We start from the raw sequence: 25,989 nt of genomic DNA on the forward strand, positions 1-25,989 counted from the left end.
TTTTCCCTTCCTCCATAAAAAAATTAATTAAAGTTATATTCTACACATGCATTGGTATAAAGATGAATATAATCCAGACTGGATTATATTACATTTTTCCTGATTTTAAATTAAATTAAAACAAATTCGTGGGCATTAAATATGATGAGCCCTAGGCACTGTGCCTGATAAGATAAATTGTCCCTGGATGTCAGAGACTCAGATAAGGTGCCAACAGAATACCAAGGAGGGAGAAGCTACCCTCCACTGTCAGGGAAGAGAGAAAAGGTTTGGGAAGGGAAGTTGCGATGAGAACCAATAAATGCCAGGCTACAGAGCCTGGACCACACGCAGAAGGCAGAGGAAAGACTGTGGGCAGGCTGATGTGAGGCGGATTCTTCTGGAAGACGGCCTCATGGATGATGGACTGAAATGAGAGAGGCCAAGAGACAAGCGCGTGCCTGCGGCAGCCATCTGGGCAACTCCGTGAGCTGGTGGGGGCAGAGGCGTCAGCTGTCATGCTGGCCACTGAGTCCCCAGTGCTTTGGCGTGTAACAGGTGCTTAGTCCATGATTGTGGACTAAACAACAAATGCATCAACTAATTCAGGGAGGAGAAATCAACACAGAGAGGAAAGGAGGAATAAGAAAGTTATTTTAAAAGTCAAATCAACACGTTTAAACTTCTAATGATTCTATAACTTATGCAAGTGACTGAGAATTTGACTGTGGGCTTTGGTGTCTCTCACTGGCACACAGAAAAGGACCACGTATCCATGGAGCCCACGTGCAGCATAAACCACAGCTGCGGAACTGTCTCTCCACCACCTATGTGGCCGGGGATCAGGGGCTGGTAACCGAAGCCTGCTCTTCCAAGGGCAGAACGGAGCACAGACCCAGAGGGCTCAGCTGGTATGGGCTCTCGGGGGCAGGCAGAAAGTAAGAGGTGAACCAGCTCCACCAGCTGAGCAGATACAGGGAAATCTGACATTGCGGCAGGAAAAAAAATGGACAAAGACATGGCTAAGTCCCGTGACTGCTGAGGAAAATGCAAAATGGAGGCTTCTTGTCATTCATACAGTAAGTGCAGCTCTACTAGAAGTTCTGGGGGCCTGCCTGGAAGGCGACACGTGAAAGGCTCTAAACAGGATGATGAAAACAGTGGCTGAGAGCTTGTGAGCGCTCACCAGGTGCCAGGCACTCCGTTACACAAAGGTGTGGAGCACGACTCTGACACGCAAAACAGGTAAATTCTCTTTGATAGTGCAGGACGATGGTGACGAGAGTGTGAGAATTATGTACAATACGGGAGGTCACTTGGGATAATGGGAGAAAGGATCTCAAGGATGGAGGAGGCTGTCTAAAAGAGAAGCACTGAAGACAGATTTTCCCTGACCCAGCCACGCCATGGTTTTCTTCTTCCACATCCCACAGAGTCTCTACGGGAAAGAGTCCTTGGCCCTGGTAAAACCAGGGGCCCACTGTACTTCCTCTGGGCAGAAAGCAATCTTCAGTCGGGTCTGAATGAGGACATTCTTCCAGGCTGCTGTCTGAGCCCTCTGGGACAAGGTTTGGCTTGGAAGCCTTCTGGCAAGATGTCCAGACAGGATAAGGCTGAGGAGATCAAAGATTATGTGCAGCTTCTCTACCTCATCCAAGATTGAAGGGAGCCTAAAACAAGGCTGGATCTTTAGAAAGTGCCTAGAATCAAAGGCTGACAGCTTTCTATCTAATAAGATGACAAAACGAAAAGAACAGAACAAAAAAAGACTTTAAAAGAGGCGGCTGCCAAAAATCAACACCTTCCTCATTGTGTCCTAATGAAGACAGAAATTCTACACTCCTTTTTAAAATGATGATGTTCATCAAAATTGAGCCAAACACTAATTCCTAATATGGCACAAAACTATCATCGAAGTACAAGAGTATTTCCCAAAATAGAGCTGGGAATCCACTGAAATAGTTACCAAAATTTATTTTTATATTACACCTACGTTAGTGGTGAGATTGTGAGGTTTTAACATGTTTGTAGCTTGTTGTAATGCAAATATTTTAGCTTAGGGTGCTTTTTTCCCAAGTTCAAAGAGCCTGTGGTAACAAAGCAATATCCTGTTGAAGCCAACATCAGGTACAAAGAAAAGGTGCCAAAAATGAAGCACCCTCGCACTTCCTGGCACCTAACAGAATGGCGAGCAGGCAAAGACAGCTTTTAATAGTGAGGGATTTACTTGACCAACAAAAAGCAATGCCTCAGAGCGTTCTGTGCTAATAAGACGACTCACTAGGTATGTGACTCTGGGAAACACACTTCTCTTTTTTGGGTATCAGTTTCCCCCTAAAAAATGGAAAGAATTGAATTAGGTAAACTTGGGTCTCTGCCAACTCCCATATTCTGCCATTCTAGATTCCCAGCCAAGTGGAGAAACCTAGAGGGAAAGAACTAGAACTCCGTGACATGTACCCCCAATGCTAGAGTGGGAGGTGCAAATACACGTTTCAATGCTGGATCACACAGTCAACCCCCAGGCCACAGAAAGCAAGATTATTTTGAAAAACAAATCCAAATTTAGTCAGAAGGCTCAGCTGGGTGGAGTGAATGTTTCCCTAAGTCTGGGGCGTGAAATCTCACAGGGCACACACTTCTGCCATTAAGGTGAGACCTTGGGTGAGTACAGAGAAAAGAAAAATAGTCCCAAGATGGTTATCAAAGAGCAGATCTGGTTCAGCTTCTGCTGAGAAAAACTTCCAGGCTCTTCTGGAATGGTAACAACTCTACTGACTTCCCAAAGGAAATAGCAGCTACGACAGGTGGAGAGCCCCTGAGGTCCCCTCAAGGGCTTTCCCAGCATGTCTCTCCCTGCATTCCATCAGCCCCTGAGCTAGCCTACTGATTTCATCGTGTCCATGTAAGTTAAAAAGTGTTCCCCTATTTATAAGCGCCTTTGTTAAATACATGTGTTCACTTGTGCTTCATTAGTATCTAACAAACACACTTTCAATTCTAAGTACAGAACAAATCAGCTTATAAACTCAAGAGACTACAGCTATGAAGTGTTGACTGTCTATGCCACCTTGGGAGACTCTGTGACATTTAACAAGTCTACAATATGGGAGAAAAGGAAAGTACTCATCAGAAGAGAAGTTACAGCTGCCCTAGACAAAATCCCTTAGGAAGTGGATCAAAACATCCACCCGGAGAGCAAGACCAACCTAGAATTTCTAAGGTATCACTTCAGGCAGTGTTTCTCAAGCTCTTTAGCTGCAACTTTCAGTAAGAAATATATTTTATTACATGATGAACTAGTACATACATATGTATTGTAGCTCTTAAACAAAAGTTTTCAAAAACAGTATTCTTAGGATATGTATGTATGCTGATATTATATATTCTTGCCTGTTTCTTTTTTTTAAATCTGGTCCCAACTCACTAAATTCAATTCATAACCATGACTCACCACTGTTTGAAACACTCTGCTATAGGATAGTAATTCTATTCAAAATACCCTCTGCATCATAACGAGTTCTTTTCTATAACGTGGAGGAAGACGGTGATCAAATTCATCTTGAATTGTATTCCAAATACTGAAGAAGTCCTTCCTCAAACCAAGCAGATACAAAACTTACAAATTACAAAAATGACTACCATCCTTCTGGTAAGTGAGTCAGGGCTGCAGGCTAACTATCGCCCGTCCCTGCAGGGGGAAGCCAGGCAGGCACCCGTACCTCATCCGGTAGTGGAGCCGGACCGATGTCTTGTCGTCAACAGTGATGGTGTGATTCGGAGCATACCAGAGCTTGGTGTTCTCATCGTACAGGGCAAAGAGGTTGTGACACAGAGGAGAGATACCTGGGGAAAAGTAACGAACATATGAGAAAGGTGAAGATAGGTACATTTGGCCATCTGTTGCCCACACGTGACATATGCAAAGTTAAGAAATTGTCTCCTCCCGAAAGAATCTAGCTCATATTCGTATCCTCTTAGGGCAAACAGGACTTCCAACCGTGCTCAGTCGGGCAGTTTTAATCATAATAATTAAGAACTAGGGGTCCTCAGGAGTGTGTACTGTAGCTCCTGGCAAACCAGATTCACGACATTTAAAAATAAATGCCTCATGATATTTCTCACTACTATGTCTATGACAGAGTCTTACCAAATCCTGCTTTTAAAAAAAGGCCATCTGAGAGGTTCCTGGATGCCACCTGATGTTCACCTTGCTAATCAGAGTCAGAAACATTTTGGAGTTTGACAAATTCCCAATCTGTCTCCTACAGAACATGTTTAAACAACTCTAATACACTGTGATTAAACACACAAAGTCCCTGCTAGTAAGTGCAAGAAATTGTGTGTTAGAATAAATAACCAAAGTGATTTTTGTCAGTGATTGAAATCTAGTACCATTAATAATAAATATACCTCTTAGATACTCTGTAGAGTTAGTTATCATAAGTACTTTTACTAGTAGCCAACTAACAAGAAGCTATATGCTTAACAAAGATGGTCCAAGAAGCTCCCTCACTCCCCGGCCCCACCAACTGCCTCCGTTGATACAAGAATGATTGAAAAGATAGGGAGATTATGAAGCCAGGAAAGCACCTTTTCACTTATTTCTTCTGAGCCCATGACTAAAATTACACCGCTCTGTAATCTAAAAGCAGGTAGGGAAAGGGAGGAAAATGACTGCAAATAATCAATACCAACTGAGACTTTCATGTGTGCTCAGGCCTCCAACGAGGATACAGTGAAGTTAAGCAAAAGACACATGAGAATATGAGATAACTGGTACCTGTTTCCCAAATCAGACATCTGAAGTGAGACGCACATTGGCAGGGCCTCTCGACCAGCGTGCCTACCTAGGCAGGGACTCTCTCCAATGAACATGCTGAGTTAAGAAGTTACAAACACCTTGATGCCTCAATGCCTGCCTTTCAAGGTAATTGGGAGCTACCCCTGCAGAAGTCACACTCCTCCAGAAGATAGAGCTGAACTTCAAACAGCATTATCTCGGGGGAGCAATGGCAAACGGCTTGTGGATCCAGTAATATTAGGACTATGTTTCAGGTATGTTATAGTTTTTCATTCATAAATTGGTTTTTGTGGACTAGCCAGGAAACCTAGCTTTTCTTTATGTGTATTCGTATTTGAATGTGCACTGGCATACACATTTGAAGCATAATTTATTTATGATTATTTATAATTATAATTTATTTATAATATTACCTTTAAATCCTCCTAACACCTAATGAGGTAAGTATTATTTTTGCCACTTTACAAATGAACAAACTGCAGCCTCCTGAGATTTAGTCTGATTCAAGGTTATTCAGTGAGTGTTAGGTTGGTGCAAAAGTAATTGTGGTTTAAAAGGTTAAAAATTGTAAAAACCGCAATTATTTTTGCACTAACTTAATAAAATGCAGAGCTGGGATTCAAACCAAGGTAGAGCTACGGAGGAAGTGAAATGATGAGAGCTAAAAAAAATAATTTTTGCCGTATAATAGTGAAATACAGGGAAGAGAACAATATTAACCCAAAATATCACTTACTATAATAATAGAGCCACGAAAATATGGCATCCCATATTCAGGTGTTTTTAAAATTAATAAATTTTTACAACGTTCATCTGAGTCGGTTACAGAAGAGACCACTCGTTGTCTACGGACGGGGCTTGGAAACTGACGCCCCAAACTGACTGACCCCGAACCCAGAGTCGTGTGAGATACAGTGGCTGCAGCTGTCTCTGGACTCACAAGCTCACTCCTCTCACCTCCTTTAGCAGCACTTCCTTGGTCTCTCAATAACCGCAGCCCAACAATTCTTCACAAATGAACCTTGCTAACATTTATACCTGCTGATGGCAAGAAGCCTGGCTAAGACAACAAACACCATAAACTAAATCTCAAGGGAAAAGAGGAAAAAACAAAACAAAACACAATGCCCTTAAAAAATACTTCAGAAGCACCAATTTACGTCTAGTTGTTTTGCTAGTTAAAAATTATTTTTAAAGCTTTGCTATCTATTCAAAATACGTTTAGGCTATTAATTCATTTCCCCCTAATAATCTATAGCTCAGCCAATTTTATATAGTGTTATGTTTAGTTAGTAAGGGTCTCCTATACTCTTCCCTATAGCACCAATCTCTCCTCTTTTATTGGAACTCTGGTATTTAAAGCATTTTAGGCAGAAAGATATACATCAGAAAGAAAATGGGTTTTTCTAGACGAGCTGTTTTATAAACAAGGTAGATGATTCTTGAAATAACCATACTATCCCCACAGAGTTGTTCTGAGGGCCACAGATGATATAAATAAAACATGGATCAGACTGTCTGCCATCATAACTACCCTTCCCCCCCGAAAATAAGACCTAGCCAGACGACAATCAGCTCTAATGCGTCTTTTGGAGCAAAAATTAATATAAGACCCGGTCTTGTATTACATTATATTGTATTGTATCATATTGTATCATATCATATTATAAGACCCGGTCTTATATTACAGTAAAATAAGACCAGGTCTTATATTAATTTTTGCTCCAAAAGACGCATTAAAGCTGATTGTCGTCTGGCTAGGTCTTGTTTTCGGGGAAAGCACGGTAGTTACTTCATCCTAAAATAAGTGGATTTTTTAAAAAACAGCTTTACTGAGAAGTAATTTACATACCATAAAGTCTACCCATTTTAAGGGCACAAGTCAATGAATCTTAGTATGTTTACAGAGTTGTACTACTGTCACTAGGATCTAAGTGAATTAGATCTGTAAGTTTCCATAATTTAACTTATTTGTCATTTAAAAGTAGGTAGGCAAAAACAGCCAGTGACCCCAAGTTTAGAGGATCATGAAAGGGACTTCATTTTGTTAGTCAGTTTGGTTTACACCTTCTGAGGGCAATAGGCTAACTTGAATAAGACAAGCTTCATTTAAAAAAAAAAAAAAAGGATTGTGCTATTCACAGCCTCACTGTCCTTTTCACAACTTGGCATTCTGACCAAGCCACAAAGCAACACTCAATTTCTCACTTTAACTCAGCATCACGTGGGTGGGTGGGGGCTGGGGGGGAGGAGGCAGGTCACAGCAGCAGCAGGACTGGATCATACTTTTCAGAAGAAGTTTTGAACAATTATTATGCTATTGAGAGCTGCCGCTTATCGAGCTTATAACGTTGTGGTAGGTATTGTGCTCATTTAGTGCTGACATTACTCCAATGTAGCCTCCACAGAAGGCAAGCATCATTCCTTGGTATCCCACAGCTCCTTAGTGACAGAGCGGGAATAAGCCACTTGGCAATGCAGAAAGTGAACAGTGAAACTCCAGGAATTCAAATCACTGGCCTAAGATCAAACGCAAGTAAACGGAAGAGGCAGATGCAACCCCAGACTCCAGAGCCCACACCTCTTTCCACTCGGGCAGAGACACTGGGTTGTGCTTCTGGGATGCTGTGCCACCCAAGCCCACCCGGTCCGGGCCCCGGGGCCATGCCAGTACTCACAGCACGCTTGCGCCGCCCTGATGCAAAGCTCCTCGGCCGTGTACTCCCCACCGCTCAGTCGGAGGGGCTCCCTATCCGGTAGGTAGAAGAGCACTTCCACCCCTGGCTCGGGGGCCTCCAGATTCACCTCGGTCTTCTTGGAGCTCCGCATTTTAGCACAGAAAGCCATAGCATTGCAGTCCTCTTTTATGTTTAGATACTGTAAGGAAAACGAGACTGAAGTCATTCCATGGGCTAGAAGGTCCAGTGGTAAAAGACTGCTATGAAGGGAAGCAAGCAGAAATATGTGCTATTGGGCAAGTACCCCTCCCTGCTCTGTTCCTCCCTGAAAATCAAATGCATCAGAGCTTACGAGAGGCGAAACTGTGGAAAACAATCAATTATGTGTTCTAATTAATTAGTTGTGGTCAGGCCATAGTCTCAAAAGTTAGAATAGTTTTAGACATGGCTTAAATTTATTTTCTCTATTTGCACACGAGCTATAGTTGAAAAATGTGGCTCACTCTGGAACGATTGATGTTAATGTTACAAATACTGCTGCTACCTCTATTGGAATCATTTAACTTTTGAACAGACCTGTGGCACGAATCACCGTCTTTTAATTTTGGGTCTATCTCCCACTAAACTGCAAGCTCAGTGAAGGCAGTAACCATGTTATTGATCTTCATGCCCCCAGAGCCCAGCCCAGGGCTGGCTCAGACACAGCACACACAAAAGGACTAGCAATTCATGTTCATAAGCCGCATGGAAGGTTCATGAAAATTACTTAATGCAGCCAGGACCCCGTCACCCCACGGGCAGGCAAGAGGATGAGCAGCACACTGTGGCAGCAGAACGAGGGCAGGAAGCCTTGCTCTGAAGAGGTCAGAACCCTCTGGTGACAAGCTTGCAAGTAAGTCAGTCGTGAGCTCCCTCAACTCGAAGGGCAACTAGGATCAAAGAGCCCAGCTCAGCAACTTAGTCTTGGGCAAAGAAGGAAAGGGGAACAAGGGAAAGTCCTACAAACTAACATCCCCCTCCTCGTGCCTGCCAAGCCAACCTTCATTGAGCCCCCAAAGTAATGTCTCCATAACACCAATCAGGTCCTCCAAAGGCTCCCCATTTATCTACAGACCAACCTCAAACTCTTGGTAGAGGCCCTCCATCAATCACCTGGCCAGCTAGCCTCACGCGGCTCAGCTTCAATCACTCCTAACCTCTCACTTCATGCTTCAAAATCCCACAAAGCTGCCATCTTCCCCCAATGCACCCCATAATGAAAAATAAAGATGGAAAACAGAGTAGCTAAAGTCTGCTTCATAATCCAAGATAAACTTTTGCCCTTGAGAATCTATATAGACATGGCAGGAAAAGAATTCAAAGACAGTGTCATATCCTTTACCCTAAGGAGATGATCAGGCAAGTATATGTAATTATATAGGTACAAGATGCTACACCGTTTGAAATGGGGAAAAAAAAAATGTAACCAACAACGTCCAACAAGAGAGGACTCACTAAACAAAATAAGGAATAGAATTATAAAGGAATAGTATGCAGCTGTTAAAAAGTTGAAGTTCATACAGCTACTGAAAGATGTATATGACATACTACAAAGTTTTAAAAAAGCATAATATGTCTATTATGATCCTTTCGGCTATACATACATATAATTGGGAAAAACATACAATAAATTGTTAACAATGGTGCATACCTGCGAGGATTACAAAGGAACTTTAACCTTTTCTTTGTACTCCCTACACTTTTGCACCAGGATTTATTTTAAAGCAGCACACTCAGCATTTAGGATGAACAAAAATTAAAATACTGATGTTTGAAAACTAAAGGATATAATACAGGTAGCCCTACAAGTTCAAGATCGGTTCCATTATTCTTTTTAAAACCTATTTTCCTTTTTGTCTTTTTTAATAAGTAGATGTACATACCTGCATTTATTCTGCTGTCCAATGTCCCCCAAAAGCAGACTGGATTTTCTTCTCTACTTTCCAAAGCCCGTTCAGAGCTGAGCTAAGGACAAAGATAAGTAAATAAATCAGCTGCAGAGGTAATTGCATTGGAAAAGAAAAGGACACTTTCATTAAGGAAGCAGCCCAAACCATAAGCAGGCAGGAAAAAGCATCTGAGAGGAAGAAGGGGGAAAAAAACAACAACAACATTGTTGAGGACACTGAGGACAGAGAGGCATCTTAGGGTGTAAACAGCAAAGAAGATATTCCCTTCATTGCTGCAAGAGAGGAAGCCAGGGACTTTTGCTTCCTGGCGTAGAGAACCCTGTCCAGTGTTAAGTGAAGACTCTGCACCTTTTCCGTCAACAACCTCTCTCCTGAGGCTGTGAACAATAGTGTAGGACATCCAAAGATGTGCACTTGTATTTCCTAGTTCCATTTCCTTTAGAATTTCCCTCCTCCCAACTCGGTCTGTCCTTGGCCTCATTTTAACGGTGAAACAACATAATGGGGTAGTGAAAGGGGGAGGGCCTGGGAATAAATCTGACAAAAAATGCTATCAGCTCACCAAATATTTTCTAAGCCATTGTTACTTGAACACGTAGCATATAAAGCCCCCTCCCAACTCCCAACCCATCTCAAAGCCTACTACTACACACACACACACACACACACCCTCTGTATTGTTTCCAACTTTTCTTCGTGTTTCTCACAAATTCTTTTTAACAGTAGAACCAAATTATTTTTGCAGATAAGGAGCAATCACCCTTAGTGATTTGAAAGTGGTTTCCAAATCAATACAGATTTCTGCCTCTGTTTTCTGTCAGTCGTTCAACGCATTTTGTCAGGAAGAGCGCTGTCCCGGGCATCATATGGCAGAAGCGCAGGTGGACTGGAGAGAAGGACATGGGGTGGGTCACCTCTGAGGCTGCAAGGCCGGCATTCCCACAGGACCTTGCCATCCATGTGGGAGACGGCACAAATGAAAACACAAAAGCAATCTAAAAGCAATGGAGTGAGTGTGTCACGATGTCATCATCTGCACTCTTGCTAACTGCAGTGACTAACACTGGGAAGGGCTGATTTGCAAAGGCTTTCTGCTGTGGATGAGACTTAAGCAAAAGTAACGACAGGGGCCAACCTGGGAATACGAGTATGAATTTTGATGTGACAACTTTGACTTCGCTATTTTGACATGGACAATTTTAACAAGATTCAAAGAACAAGTTGTCATACTTTCCGCTTTTAAAAATGTAATATAATCGATTGTTTTAATGATGTGAATAGATACCCTGCCCTGCCGCAAAACAGCACTCTGAAATTAACTACATGCTAATAATGCCTATTGGCTGAAAAGCAAGGTTTCAAATGTCACATTCAGGAAATTTATTCAACAAGTCCTTTTGAGTTCTATGTGCCAAAAACTGAGCTACAGCAGGAGGCCACGATGAAGAACAAGAGTGATGTGGTCCTTCACAGTGTATAGGACCAATGGAATCAAACAAAAACGCACAGAAACAGGTCATGATACAGACTTGTAAATGCCCTGAAGGAAAAAGGAGAGCACACAGACTAAGAGGAATGTGATCCGGCATGGGGCTCAAGGGGGAATAACACTGGCCTGAGATGGAATGGGTATCTGGGGAGGTAGAGAGCGCAGTCTGGGTAAAGGATCACCAAGGGCAAAGGCCCTGCCTATGGAAAGAGCCAGTCTGGGCTCTCCAACTGCATAAATGGGCAAATCCCTCCACTATTCCTCTTTCTACCTGGGCACAGAATAGTACTAGCCAATTTACCAGCAGTACTGGCCAACAGCATTTCTGGGACCTTTCTAGCCCAGGTTTCCTGCTGCATGCTATTATAGTCTATTGCCAGGGATGAAGGAAAATTGACCAGATCAGCTCCATGCTTTAGAGCGTTAAGAAGCCAGTCCCAAACCAAGAAAGGGACATATACTCAGGAACCTTTTCTAGCAGGAAAAGATCTGTAAGTTCCACCAGGCCCAGGCTCTTTAAGAAGAGCTACAGCATAAACCTTTTTAGAACACACAAAGCATTTTAATAGGCACCTTCAGCTCACGTGTTACTTGAATTTAGGAGAAGTGGGGTTGCTCTGGGCCCTGTGTAAGATTTGAGGATCAGACTAAAATCACTAAAGTTCTGCTAGAACTAGGAGTCTATGAAAACCTGTAGTCAAGGAGAGTTTGTTTTTTTTCCATTATTCATTTTCCAACATTATATTGAAATCACATTGTCCCTAATTTCCAAACTGACCTCCACTATTACTGGATAGAATAAAATGGTATCGATTTGTGATTCTTCGCCTAGCGATTAAACTCTGAGAAAACAAGATCAGCTACAGAATTTCTAGACAATGTGCACGTACTATAATGTTTTTATATGCTGATTCAATAACAACAAAATCTCTGCTCTCACAAAACTGACATTCTAATGATAAAAGTTTTAAAACACCCACACAGCGCTTACAAGACATGCCGGGTACCAACCTAGGTACTTAAAACTACGGCTGCTGATCCAATTTATATGTAATGACAACTACTTGTCCTCATGCAGGATGACAAGTGGTTCTGAGTGCGACAGCATTTGTGTAATGGCTTCCCGCAAATGACATTTCTTTCCAAATGAACCATATGATATGCTCTAGCTACTTATTTTTAGAACAGGTAGGAAAAGAGCAAGATCAGTGTATACGCAATTCGGATAATTCCAAGAAATCAAGTTTCTTGCTACAAGATAAAAAAAGAAAATTTTTAACGCTAGCAAAACTGACTAGTAGGAATCACACAAGACCCTTCAAAAATAACATAATTCACTGGGTTCCATTGCCAACTCAAGTGAATACAATGAAACTCAGAAAATGGGAAGGATAAAAGTGAGTCATCCAAAGCTTTCTGATGATAACAGTGAATTCTTCCACCCTGATTTACTTATAAATTTTCAAGAATTTGAAAGAAAATGTGTTTCTTTCCATGACAGAGGATTACTTTTGTGGCTCAATCCTGTAGATACTACTTTTACATGAAAAAAGAAAAATCAGAGAAATTTTGTATAGTCTCAATTTTTTGTTTTCAGTTTATAAAAGTCTTAGGAAAAAGACATGTTTATCTGATGCTTTCTGAACGAGGGAAAAGTAACAGAAACAAAACACAATTCTGTGAGCCTGAATAAGGACTAACTGCAATAGATGGGATATCACAACTATTTTCTAAGATGCAAAATGCCAAAAATCTATGTCTGAAGATACTGAAACCCGCTTAAATTTTCAAGGACACCTTTTGAAACACAGGTTATCTGTATAAGGAAGAACATACAATTAAATTTTGAATAGTGCAGAAAAGAAACATAAAAATAGAGCATATGAATATTCATAAATGTAATCATCAGAATATGACTGCTTTTGGCCAAAGACCACTGCCAGATTTATATGATAAAAACAGGTTGGATGATGGTTAAATTCAAAGACAAGAATCAAAATAAAATACTTTGGATATCTGACTGGTTTTACTAAAGAAACCATCACTGATTTCTGAAGTAGAAAATACAAATAAAATGTTGATGAATTAAGGTTTGAATCCCCCAAAAACTGAAAAAAATTTAATTAGAAAATGTTCTATTCTGGGGTGGCCAAATGGTCCCAGTTGGTTTGAGCATGAGCTCCTAACTACAGGGTTGCTGGTTCGATTCCTGCATGGGATGGTGGGCTACGCCCCTTGCAACTAAAGATTGAAAACAGCAAATGGACTTGGAGCTGAGCTGCGCCCTCCACAACTAGACTGAAGGACAATGACTTGGATCTGATGGGCCCTGGAGAAACACACTGTTCCCCAATATTCCCCAATAAAAAATTTTAAAAAGAAACTGTTCTGAAATCACCTGCTTACTACCTTAAGAAATTTTAAGACTAAAAATCTTAAACCTTAAAAAACTATTTCAGGAGTCACCAGTCTTACGGTTGGTGAGGAAACCTAAAGCAAGAATACGATCTCCAAGAGGGCAGGGGTTTTTGTCTCTTTTGTTTAGTGCTTTATCGGCAGCACGTATTAGGTGATTAATAAGTAGTTAAGCAGTTGTTAAATGAAAGATGAAGGTGACAAACTAAGCAACACATGCAATGGAAAAGTCACCGTAATCCAGGGTGGGTGGGTTCTTAATGACTAGATATGTAATTAGCAAGTGTGACCTTGAGCAAGTCATTTTATTCTCTGACCCTCAGTTTCCCCATCCATTAACGTGAGAGGAAACATCCTGTCTAAAGGGTTGGTGTAAGGATGAAAGTCTTCATCAAGGTCCTACAATGCCCTTTTCAAATGAGGTTGCAGATGTGAAAGTGTTCAGAAATGTGTTATGTGCTAAAGCAATATAATGCAGGCTACATGGCAAAAAACTAAAGTGGACTTCCTTAGAAGAACAAAAGAATAAATAGGGATTCTGAGCAAAAAGCCTGGTCACAAATCAAAGTCCCCCTTCACAGACCTCAGATGACACAGCAGAGCAGTTAAGAGCATGAGCTGGCGTCATCCTGACTGGGGGTTGATTCTGCCTCCCCTACCTACTAGCTATTGTACTCTTAGGTAATTGACTTAACATCCCTAAACCTCAATGTTCTCAGCTGTAAGTGGAGGAATAAAAATAGCGTATTATCTCACAGAGCTGTTAAGAGTTAAGTGAGTTAGTTAATGCATACAAAGTGCCTAACAGAGTTTAACAGGCAATGCTTACAGCATTCAGATTTGGGCCATAATTTCTGTTAAACTGATTACAGTTTGATGGAATACAGTTCCAGTCAAGGAGAGGAAACTCCACCATATATATCTCGTGTGTGGAGCTAGGCACATGCACTTAATCGGCACAAAAAGCAGGAGAGGTTTTAGGCCAATCAGTGGGAATGCCAGAAGTCAAACACGTGACTCCCGATTCCAAGGATCATGGTCTTTTCTCCTCTCAAGAAGGGAAAAAGCTGCTTTAAGATGCCCCCCCCCATCATCAACACCATGTCTCTCTGGTATTTTGTGCTTTTGATAGTCTGACATCCAAGTAGGAGACTGATCTCATTCCAATGCCATTCCCTCCAGAGATCGAAAGAACCATCATTTAAAAAAATCATCACGATGCCCCAGACTGGCCTGCGTTCCAACTCACAACTAATGCACTGCTCTGGTACCACTACTGCAGATGTAGGGAGGAAAGTTCTGTGGCCCCTGGCACAGGCCCACGCCCCGTGGACATGGAACCTCACTGAAACCTAACACACACACCAAGGCAGGGCAAGTGTCTCTGCTTCCCTGTCAGTTTCATCACCAGAGGCTTCATGCCCACAGGAGTCCTGGAAGTGATTTGCGTCTGTCGCTCCCAATGGCCCCTGCTTTGCCGACACCCGGAGTTCAGTGATCTGATGAAAGCATCACAAGACACTGCAAAGCTGATGGAGTCCAGCCAAAAGGACTACATAATATAAATACAAAATCTGCTATTTTTTCCCGTCAGTGAGTCAGAATTATGGCTTTTCTATATGCCACTCCTGCCACACAGAATAACTCACTTATAACTATAGCAGCGATTCCAGGAATACCCCAGAACCGTAAGTGCTGCTTCATTTACAATAAACTTCTAGGATGATCAAACAATCAATGCCAACTCAATGGCTCGGGGCTCTGCCTTGCTCCCAACGAGCCTGCTTTCCCTGAGAGATGGTTTCTGATCAAAGCAAATATAGTACTTTGCTTTAATTAAAGTCAATAACTATTTCCCTAAAAGCCGCGTCGTATCAAGTTGCTTTTCTATTCTTTCTTTTTCTTTCCTGTTTCCTTTGTTTACCACTAATACAACTACAAGGTTACTAAACAACACAGAATAGAAAGGTCAAAAATATGGTAGCAGAAGTGGACACACCAGACGGGGTGGGGGGGGAGTGGTTTGTCTTCACCTTACGTGCTTTCCAATCATTCATTCCTAAAATACTTACTAAGCACTTGTACCATCACAATAAAACCTTGCATTGTGTGGTACTTTGTAGCTTTAAAAAAAGGGCTTTCACATCTATAACCACATTCAAGTCTCACAGCCCCTTTCACAGATGAGAAGATTCGGCTTCAGACTTTCCCACAGTCCAATGGCCAGTGAGTGGCGAGACCAGGCTCAAACACATTTCTCCACCTCTAGCTTCACTGCCCTTTCAGTTTGCCACACTTCCTTAGGCAAGGCACAGGGCTCTGGGAGAATCTAAAGTAGCACCACAATTAAATCTGAGCCCCCCAAAACCTGACAGTCGATTATCAGCTGGCAGGGTAAACACATACACGGGACCCTCAAGAAAGCGGATGTGGAAGGGATGCAGAGAGACAGGCAGTAAGAACTACAGGAATGAAGAGAGGGCTGTGAAGTGATGAGGAGTGGACTCCGTTCCCAGCTTTGCGGAACAGAGAAGATTTCCAAAGGCTGAAGGGAAGGGTGCAGCTGCTCTGGAAAAGGGCCGGGAGAAAGGAAAACAATGAGGATGGATGTGTAGGAAGGAATAAGCATACCAGGAGGGACCATACAGGAAAGAGGCAGGCAGCGTGGAAAGGTGAGGGAGGGTCCACTTGAGGACAGTAATGTCTATGCACCAGCTTCTGGTCCGACAGGCAGTGAGCGACTACCCATCAGAAAGGGGCCTGGGGCCCGGCCCAGTTCTGCCAGGACCTGCTTGGTCTTGAGCAAGCCTCTAAGCTCTCTGAGTTCAAAGCCTGTGTGCTAAACAAGTATTTACCTGACCTCTCAGGTTCCTTACAGACCAGAAGCCGTTAGAAGCCCAGGCCTGGGGTCTCCCTAACCTGGGTTCAGATCCCAGCTTGAGCATCTGTGTGACCTTAGCAAGTTTTTCATCCTCTCTGAGTTTCTGTTTCCTCTGTAAAATGGGATTAATAAAACCATCTACTTTACAGGGCTGTGGTGAAGATTCAAGCTTTTTCTAAATCTGTTACTCTAAGATTTTGGCTGGCTCGCACTCAAAAAGCTCACCGTTCATTAGGAAATCAGTTTTCTGTGAGTATACTCAAGGCTTTTAAAAACTTTTAGGCTAAAAGGAATAGAAACAAAAATAAACCCTATCTTACAAATGTTTGAAACCATATTATGCTGCACCTTAAACAAAGCTGCTTTTTCGTTAATTTGTATTTCCAAAATATCATAACACAAAGACACAGACCCTCTTGCTGATATGCCTCTGAAAAATCCTGAAGGTAGGTACCTTAATTTAAAGGAATACTACCGTAGGAAACAACCCCGAATCCCTCCACTCTTTGTTGACTTTCACTAACTTATTCGTGTGTCTACTGCATATTCACCTACTCCCTCTCTCTGTTATGTACTAAGCTCTCTCTTCCATCTAAAATGTTCCTCATAATTCTTTAACCACTCAGGGTTCTTGGGTGCAAACAAGAGAAATTAGCTCTCCTTCCCTTGGGATAAAAAAGGGGAAGATATCAGAACACAGGATCAGTCTGATAAGGACACATTCTAGCATGGCCACCGTCACCAGCCGTCACTACAACTGAACTCCTAACTGTGCAGCTTCCAGGCGTGATCCCAAGCCACCCCTATGTATTTGTCCCATTCCCTCCAGATTCAAAGTCCTAGACAGAGTTCACCCTAGTTCAGCCCCAGTCATGGGTCTGTACCTCCTTCAACTTCCGTATCAAGAACGGAAAATCACTCTAGAAATGAAGGGGATCAGATGCTGGACAATCCCCGCACACGGCAAAGTCCGCTCCAGTCTAACCCCAAAGGAACTCAGCTATTGCCTCAAAATGTAAGTGAAGCTGGGGGAGAAAAACAAGAGGAAATCTCAAGCAAAACGTTTCAGTACATGGTCCCCCATACCTCACCTCAACCAAGAAACTATAATCTGTTTTTATGTTTAACTTTGAAATCGCCTGCTGACAAGGTCTCGGATTTTAAACTGCAGCCAGAGCTCTTCAGTGAACCATATCTCACGAGTAATGAACTTGGTCTTCATCGAGGCAGCAGACTTGATCACCAGGCTGACACTGCTTCTCCAGAGCCCGGAGCTGCCGCTCACTCTCCTCCCCCTTCTGTCTCAGTTGTCTCCAGCATCCGCGGAGAATCCAGGAAGGGCTGCGCTTCACTATATGGTACCTTAGGAACCCGTGCTGACAGCCATGCTTTACAGCAGCTTTTCAAACCTTTCTGACCGTGACCCACAGAAAGAAATATATGTGTGTGTGTGTGTGTGTGTGTGTGTGCGTGTGTGTGTGACAAAAAAAAATGAGTTTCACAGAAAGATATCCTTACTATGTGCAATTCACTGATATTTTTCTTCTATACTATTTTCTTCTATTTAATAATACATTTTTAAAAGGCAAAACAAGAGCCACAAAATAGATTTCACAGTCCACTAATGAATAACAAATGACAGTCTGAAAAACACTAGTTTGAAGGATGCAACAGAATTACCGTAATAAAACTGACTTATAGTCACTGTTTATAGCCAATGTGCATACTATCTCCAGCTGAATATAAAAGTGAAATGGATTTCATCTGGAATGCCTTTGATTGCCAGAAGGTCATTCCTCGTTTTCCACAGTGTGTAACCCATGATGCTGCAGCACAAACAGCTGCACTGAGATCCACTGTACGATGCCACACTCACAGTCCAGTTTCAATACAGTTTCTCCTTCCAGAAAGCTATTGCGTTGGTTACCTCCTAAATCCATATAATGGTGCCAGATAGAGAAAATGTAGAGACTATGCCCGCAAGGCATGGAAGATCCATGTTTTAAATTCTGCTAATACCCACTATTCTTACCCATGATTTATTCCCATAGTCTCCAGTTTCTAACTGTACGATCCCATCTCCTAGTGATGCTTTGTGGGAACCTAACGAATTAAAAATCCATTCTGTTTACTGCACATCTGTACAATATTTTCAATGTATTTCACGGAAATAACCACTGTGAATGGAGAGAAAAGTTCATTGTATGGCCATCGATGGGAATTTCTGGGGAGGGGGCAGCTTTCCAAGTCTTGGAGGTTTAGATAATAGATGACATCAAGCAGGAGTCTTTTGTAGCAACTTCACTTATATTTATCTACCAATAAACTGAAAAACGTGATCAGATACAGCTATCCTTGATCAAGATAAATGCTCACTTTATACTCTGCACAAAGAAGGCAGAACCTCAATGAGACACTTTTTTGTACCCTTGAAGTAAAGTCCCAAGCAGGTTCCGAACATGACTACAGCCATAATTCTTTTATCAAATAGCCTTTGTCTATCAGGTGACACTTGAACTTAGCCAAGCTGGCATTCCACCTCATGGCACCACACTATTTAGGGGCAATGCTTGGTCTTCATTCATTCCATTTAATTTTCCTGTTGGTTCTTTTGTGGAGATGTGGGGGGCAGTTACAGACTCCAACCATGATGGTTCTTTTGTTTTTCCTTTCAAGGTAATAAAATTGGAGAAAAAGAGGAGGAGGATTTGCTAAGATTACTGTGGAGCTAAATATTATGATAGGATGTTAATGAGTAGGATGTTAACTAAACAGAAAAATATGCACATTCACTTGCTCCTGAACATCATTCATAACATAAAATAAACAAACAAAAACTCATCACGGCTTGGTGGGAAGAAAGTAAGAAACGATGTATCGCCAAAGAAGAGTTAGCCACCCAAGCATGTGACAAGGTCTGCATGACCAACCAAGACAACAGAGCACGCTCAGAGACAGTGAGACGTGGGGGCTGGTGCAGCCAGTCCAATCAGAAGAACTCAGGGGAAACCAGGGGGTGGGTTAAACGTTGGGGTTGAGAATACCTGAGCCACAGGACTGGTCCTGCCACTGAGGACTTAGTAGCTGAGTTCAACTCACTTTTTAAATTTTCTGTGGTTTTTTTCTCAGTCACAAACAACAATAATAGTAATTATTTGACAGAATTGTTTTAAACTCTACGAGAAAAAAACCATAGGTATAGTAGAACACATGGCTGACAGTGGGCATGTAATAGCATGACCATTATGGAGGAGGCTGGATTTGAACTGGGAATTTAGGGATGGGGAAGATACAAATAGGGTGAGAATAGCAGCTGACTGAGGCAAACATTCCAAATAAAGGAAATGTGAAGAAGAGCAAAAGAAAGAAAGGGGGAGTGTAAAACACAGAAAGTTTGTGGAGCACAGAAAGAAATAGGGGAGAAAGCCGAGGCTAGTTTACAGCAGGCCACAAATGCCCACACCTAGGGAATTCCCGCCCATTCTCAGTAATTTTTTTCGCTTTCCCGTTCCCGAATCCTGAGAAAAGTTGGTGGGAAAATTGGCAACTTGAACCCAGTAATACCCACAATGGGAAATAAACGTACTACTCACAATTCATCTCTTAGACATTTTTCTTATTTATCGCTAGGGTTTCCAGGCGGGAATTCCCACCCGTTCTCGGGATTTGTTTTGCTTTTCCTTTCCCGAATCCCGAGAAAAGTTGGTCGGGAAATCAGGGAAATCAGCTCCTTGAACCCAGGTGGTTGGTAGTATCGGCCGTCACTTTGTGGAAACGATTCATCGTGGAGAACAGAAAACAGTTTATATCTTGGGATTTGGGAACGGGAAAGCGAAAAAACTTCCTGAGAACGGGTGGAATTCCCACCTGGAAACCCTACCCACACCTAAGGAATCTGGACTTTCCTTTCAGGAGACAACCCTCAAGGAGAACGCAAATCCCCAGACCCATATGAATTCTTCAGAAACAAGCAAGTCCCCCTGTATGTGAATGTGTACCAGTGGGGGGGGGGGATTGGGGGGGCTCTCAGACAAGGAGACGGTGGGGAAAGGTGTAGGGACACTCGAAATTCAACTGTGGAAAAATCAGTGTCCTTCGTTTTAAGTATTTAAAAGAATTAACCAGTTCTTGATGGACATATAGGCACTGTACATTGAGATTCCCCACCCTCTCCCCTGCAGTGTGACCATCCCAGGACTGTAAAGGTTAACTGAGCAAATAGCCCCATAGCTACCAGTAAGAGCTAATTTGAATATTTATTGGGGGACTCCATACTCTAACCCGACCCAACCATAAAGACACTCACACAAAGACGAAACGTCTTTCTTTTAAAAAAATGAAATGAAATGAGAAGCTAGAAGTTTTCTTCTGCGAAGTACACTGTGAATGAGTCAGAAAAAACTTTCCCAAAGCTTCTGTCTTCACGGCTAAAGAGCCTGGCTGGGCATTCACTAACAGTGCTGGGGGAACCAACATGCTGCTGGTGGTGAGTCACCCTCCTCCACAAGGACAGTCTGAGGGAGGTCTGCCGTCTCAGGGCTATCCTTGGGAGTCACTCTCCCAAGGGTCTTGTTGTAACATCTTGTCCTTGGATAAAAGGGAACACAGTCAGAAGTCAGAGGCCAGGAGGTCATCTATTACTCAGTAGAGTTGTTTATGCGGCCGTTTCCTATTATCCAGAATTCAGTGCTCTGGATAATTGACAGACAGAAGGTACCACCCATGTTTCCAAGGATCTAAATATGGCAGGAATTCATAAAAATCACATTGAATGGAAATTTCTGAATTATCAAATGATTCAATAGACCATATCAGACCTTCTCAGGCCTTGGAATCATACTTTTGACCAATTTTCACTTCACAAAACTGTGAGGGGTGGAAATAGGGGAAGATTCTAGTTAGTATAATTTGCATAAACAAATTCCTTTGTACTATCATCCACTTAAATAGTTTCCAGCAGCTTGAATAAAAGTTTTATCAGTTCACGGAGCTCTCTGATGTGTGTCCAGACAGGTGTTCCCTGAATGTTTCTGGTCTTGGTCAAAATAACTGTATTTGTCTAGTACACTACATCTGTGCACATAGCTAATAAGTAGCAGAAATGCAGCACAAACTAGGTCCTCTAATGCCAAATCTCACAGATCGCACATTGCACCAAAATAAATATTAATAAAGGAACCTCTGCATTCTTAGCCTTCCTACAAATGAAAGCAAAAAAGCAATGTAGGCTTAACTGTTCATAACCATTAACTAATCAAAATCAATACAAAATCAATACACAAAATCAATAAATACAATTGTATACTTTTTACAGCTTACAAAGCACTTTTAATATGTGAGCTCCATTAATCCTCACAATTTTAATCATTCCTCTTATTTTACTCTTAAGCAAACTAAGACCTAGAGGTACCACAGCGACTCGTGGATGGTCACACGTATTTATTAACTGGGACTCAAATCCATGTCATCAGGAGGCAAAGGAAATGGAAACTAAAGAAAAAAAAAAAGTCAAATGGTCATGGTAAGAAGGTCAAATCTGAATAACAGTCAAATTAAAATAACAGGATGTCATTTTTTAAATCTCTCTAATCAGTAAAGGTGGTATAGTTGTTTTTAAACGTAGATACAAGCCTGGATTAGGTCAACGTATAAATTACTGTCATCTTCAAACTAAAACGTTAGACTCATGATAATAAAAATACACATTCAACAAAATAGAAAAATCTCATTGAAAAGCAAAAGTTCCCCTCCCTACTCCCCAGAGATAATCTCTATTCAGTTTTTTGGTGCAACTTTCCTTAAGGACAGTTTGGCCCCGCATGTCAGTTTGGACTTAAAAATTCTTGTTTGGATTCAGCAACCCCAAAATACATTAATGAAAAAAGCAGGTTAGGAAATAGCATGGAGAGGATGATCCTATGAGCATGGATGGCCACATGCATGATCCTAGAGAGAGAAAGATCATGCAAGATGGGGAGGAAACGACAAGAAAAATAACCTATGTTAACAGAGATTTATATCAGGTGTTTGTGGGATTAGTGATTACTTCATTTTACATGCTTTTTAAGATTTTCCAAGTGTTCTACAACAACTGTGCCTTACTACTCTAATCAGGACAAAAGTAATTCCTCCGGGTTACGCAGGGAGTTAGGGCTGACACTACAATTCAGAAGAGAGGATTCCTAGTCCACTATTTAAGCCATCATGTCAATACATCACTGCCTGCTGTAATTTTAAAACAGTTCTAGAGTTACTAATGACCCAAGGCAATTAAGAGATGTGACAAAGCAAAATGTAATTATTTGCTAATGAATGATAGAGATATTAAGTGCTATGACTTCAAAGGAGAAAAGGATTGTTCTAGCTCAGAATAATCCCAAAGGCTTCATAAATCAGAGATCTTGACAGGTAAAGAGGAGAGGCGAGCACCATTCCAGGTGAAGATCAAGATGTGACCAAAGGCAGCAGGCAGAAGAATCAGCGAGCCTATTCTGGGGACAGTTAAGCAGAAGGCTTAACATATTCATGCAGAAAAGCAGGAGACCAGGCTGAGAGGTAGGCTGGGGTCAGATGGAGATGCAAGAGACCATGGTGTAGTGGGGAGAGGACCTGGGAGGCAAAAACTGCTTCCACACCCACTGGTGAGTAAGCCACCATCATTCCAACTCCTTCGTCTCCATCCACTTCTCTCCATCATCCCAGGATTCCTCTAGAAAATTAGGGCCACAGTCTCCTGAAAAGTTCCTGCCTTCCTTTTCATCTGCCTCTATCCCAGCCTCCATATTTCTAACCTGCAAATCTGAAAATCTTATGCGTTCTCTTCAACTCTTTTATTTCCCACTCTCTTAGGAAAGATGGCTTTCAAGGCTACTTGTGATCTAAGCTACCGTGGCTTATTACGATTTGTACCCTGGAATCCAAATGTACTGAGTTATTTGCAGATGCTGTAACCCAGCACACCTTCTTCCTCTAAGCCTCTGCCGTCCCCACTCATCCTTCGCTTCATAGCTCACAAATCATCTCCATCCAGGCTTCCCTCTGCCTACCTTTACAGCAGCACTTACAATCCCGCTCTGTTAACTGTCAGAGTTGTGTTTTCTCCACTGCCTTTGTGCCACATACACCCCAGGGAGGGTGGGCAGAGACTGTGGCTGTTACCTGGCTCTACACAACACCAAACAACAGTGCCTAGGGGACAGTGAGACAGGTTAGTTAGCATGTCGTTAAGTAGGCAGGAAGGTCCCTGGTGGAATAAACAAAAAGGCAGCCATATCCTGAAACTCCAGGCCCTGAAATGTCTCCTTCACTCTAGAACAGAGACATGAGAATACGCTTTAAGGTTAATAAATAATCTCAAATCCCTTCTGGCAGGACAAAGGAGCAGATCTGATAAATAGGAATGGGTTATTTCATTAATCCCTTCAGGATGGGCAAACAGGACAAACCTGATAGATGAATTCCATTAGAAGGCTCCAGCCCCCTTCCCCAAGCAGGCAAGGGAAGGTATAAAAGAACTTTTGCCTCAGTCACTGGGCACCCCCATTTGGGAACCCCTCCCTCTCAGGAGCTCTGACCCTTTGCTTTCAATAAACTATCCTCTTTTTAAAACTCTTTGCCTCTCCTGGGTCCGCGTGTCCATTCTTTGGCTCCACAAGAGACGATCCCAGCCCACACCCAGAAACTGCCGGCAGATCCAACATGGCTTACATCAACAATAGATACTCAATAAATGCTTGTGGAAGGAACAAATGCTTAAACATTCCTTTGTCCACGATGCCCTCCCTGACCATTCCCACTTCCGTCCAGAAGTACTCATTTAATCCATGTGAACGTTATATACCAGCTTGCATTTAAGAAATTGTTTTATAACATACGCCTAACTGAACTGTGAAAAACGATTTAACTTTGTATCTTTATATCTGCCACCACCATGGTACCCATGAAGCCAAACAGCTTATTCTTCTTTCTAATAAGAAACAACACACCCAGCCCTTTCTCAGTGTGCTGGGAGTCATGTGAAATGATAAAGAAAGTCTAATATGTGAAATCAATTAACTTAGGCCAGCAAGTGAAAAAAACCCAAGTTCATAGTAGCTATGGAGCTACTTTGTTACAAAACAATCAAAGATAAACTGAGCCAAAATTATAGACACAGCTTTAAAATATTCTCTTACTTACAATTATATTGTTCAGCGAAACATTTACATTTTTTACATTTTTTAAGTGTACAGTTTACAGGCTTTTTGTATATTCATCAAGTTGTACAACTATCACCACTATTTAATTCTGCAACATTTTCATCACTTTCAAAAGAAATCCCACGCCCATTAGTGGTCACTCTCCATTCTCCCCTACCACAGCCTCTGGCAATCATGAATCAATTTGCCCATTCTGGACATTTCATATAAATAGAATCATACAGTGTATAGCCTTTTGTGTCTGGCTTATTTCACCTAACATAATGTTTTCAAGGTTCATCCATGTTGTAGCATGTATTATTATTTTATTCCATTTTATGGCTGAATAATATTACATTGTACAATAGCACTTCCATTTTAAAAATCATTTTGAGAAATAAAATAGTAAAGGTCAAGATACTCCTTGATCTTAAAAAATCACCACAGAAAGCGAAAATAGTATTATCAGGGGTGTACGCTTGACCACAGTTTTCTCATTTAATCATGATAACCTTGATAATCATGATAATATAATAATATAATATAATATAATATAATATAATATAATATAATATAATATAATATAATATAATATAATATTAGTACCGGGTCTTACATTACATTTTTGCTCCAAAAAAACGCATTAGAGCTGATGGTCAGCTAGGTCTTATTTTTGGGGAAACATGGCAATTCCTTCTGGAAATGTGTACAGCCTCTGAACCTGTTAAAGGTGAGCTTCTAATATGAATGGGGTAATGAAAGATATGAGGATTAAGTGGAAGAGCAGGAAGCCTAATGGTTAAATGCACAGAATTTTTAATTTCACACCTGGATCCTAATTCTGACTTTTCACTCAGGAGGCTATGTCACCTTAGCTATGTTTCTAAATCTCTGAGCCTCAATTCCTTTATAAAATGGGCTTCAATAAATGGTGTTAGGAAAATAGTACAGACAAATGCAAAAGAGTGAAACTGGATCACTATCTTACATCATACACAAAAATCAACTCAAAATAGATTAAAAACTTTAACATAAGGGGTGGCCAGATGGCTCAGTTGGTTAGAGCATGAGCACCAAACAACAAGGTTTCTGGTTCAATTCCCACATGGGATGGTGGGCTGTGTCCCCTGCAACTAAGATTGAATACAGCGACTGGAGTTGGAGCTGAGTTGTGCCCTCCACAACTAGATTGAAGGACAATGAGTTGGAGCTGATGGGCCCTGGAGAAACACTGTTCCCACAATATTCCCCAATAAAAAATTAAAACAAAAAACTTCAACATAAGATTTAAAACCATAAAACTCCTAAAAAACAAAAACAAAAAAACAGGCAGTAAGCTCCCTGACATCAGTCTAAACGATTTATTGGATTTGACACCAAAAGCAAAGGTAACAACAGCAAAAACAAACAAGCGAGATTCTATCAAACTAAAAAGCTCTGCACAGCAAAGGAAACATCAACAAAATGGAAAGAAATCTACTGAATGGAAAGAATATTTGCAATTAATATATCTGATTAGGGGTTAATATCCAAAATATATAAAGAACTCATACAGCTCAATAGCAAAACAATCTGATCAAAAAATGGAATAGACATTTTTGCAAAGAAGACAACAGG

At 41.6% G+C, this 25,989-nt stretch overlaps 1 protein-coding gene across 2 annotated transcripts in view; it reads right to left on the reverse strand.

Annotated features, from left to right (window-relative positions):
- JAK1 (Janus kinase 1) overlaps positions 1-25,989 on the reverse strand; it is a 123,712-nt gene that overhangs the window by 41,311 nt on the left and 56,412 nt on the right. For both annotated transcript variants that reach the window (XM_019731635.2, XM_074334860.1), the window contains exons 2-4: positions 9,384-9,465; positions 7,462-7,660; positions 3,702-3,825 (exon numbers count right to left, since the gene is read on the reverse strand). In XM_019731635.2, coding sequence (XP_019587194.1) covers positions 3,702-3,825; positions 7,462-7,660; positions 9,384-9,389 — 329 coding nt within the window. In that variant the 5' untranslated portion in view covers positions 9,390-9,465. The remainder of the gene's footprint in view (positions 1-3,701; positions 3,826-7,461; positions 7,661-9,383; positions 9,466-25,989) is intronic.

The sequence above is a fragment of the Rhinolophus sinicus genome, linkage group LG06, assembly GCF_036562045.2.
Source record: "Rhinolophus sinicus isolate RSC01 linkage group LG06, ASM3656204v1, whole genome shotgun sequence".
NCBI classification, from domain to species: Eukaryota; Metazoa; Chordata; class Mammalia; order Chiroptera; family Rhinolophidae; genus Rhinolophus; species Rhinolophus sinicus.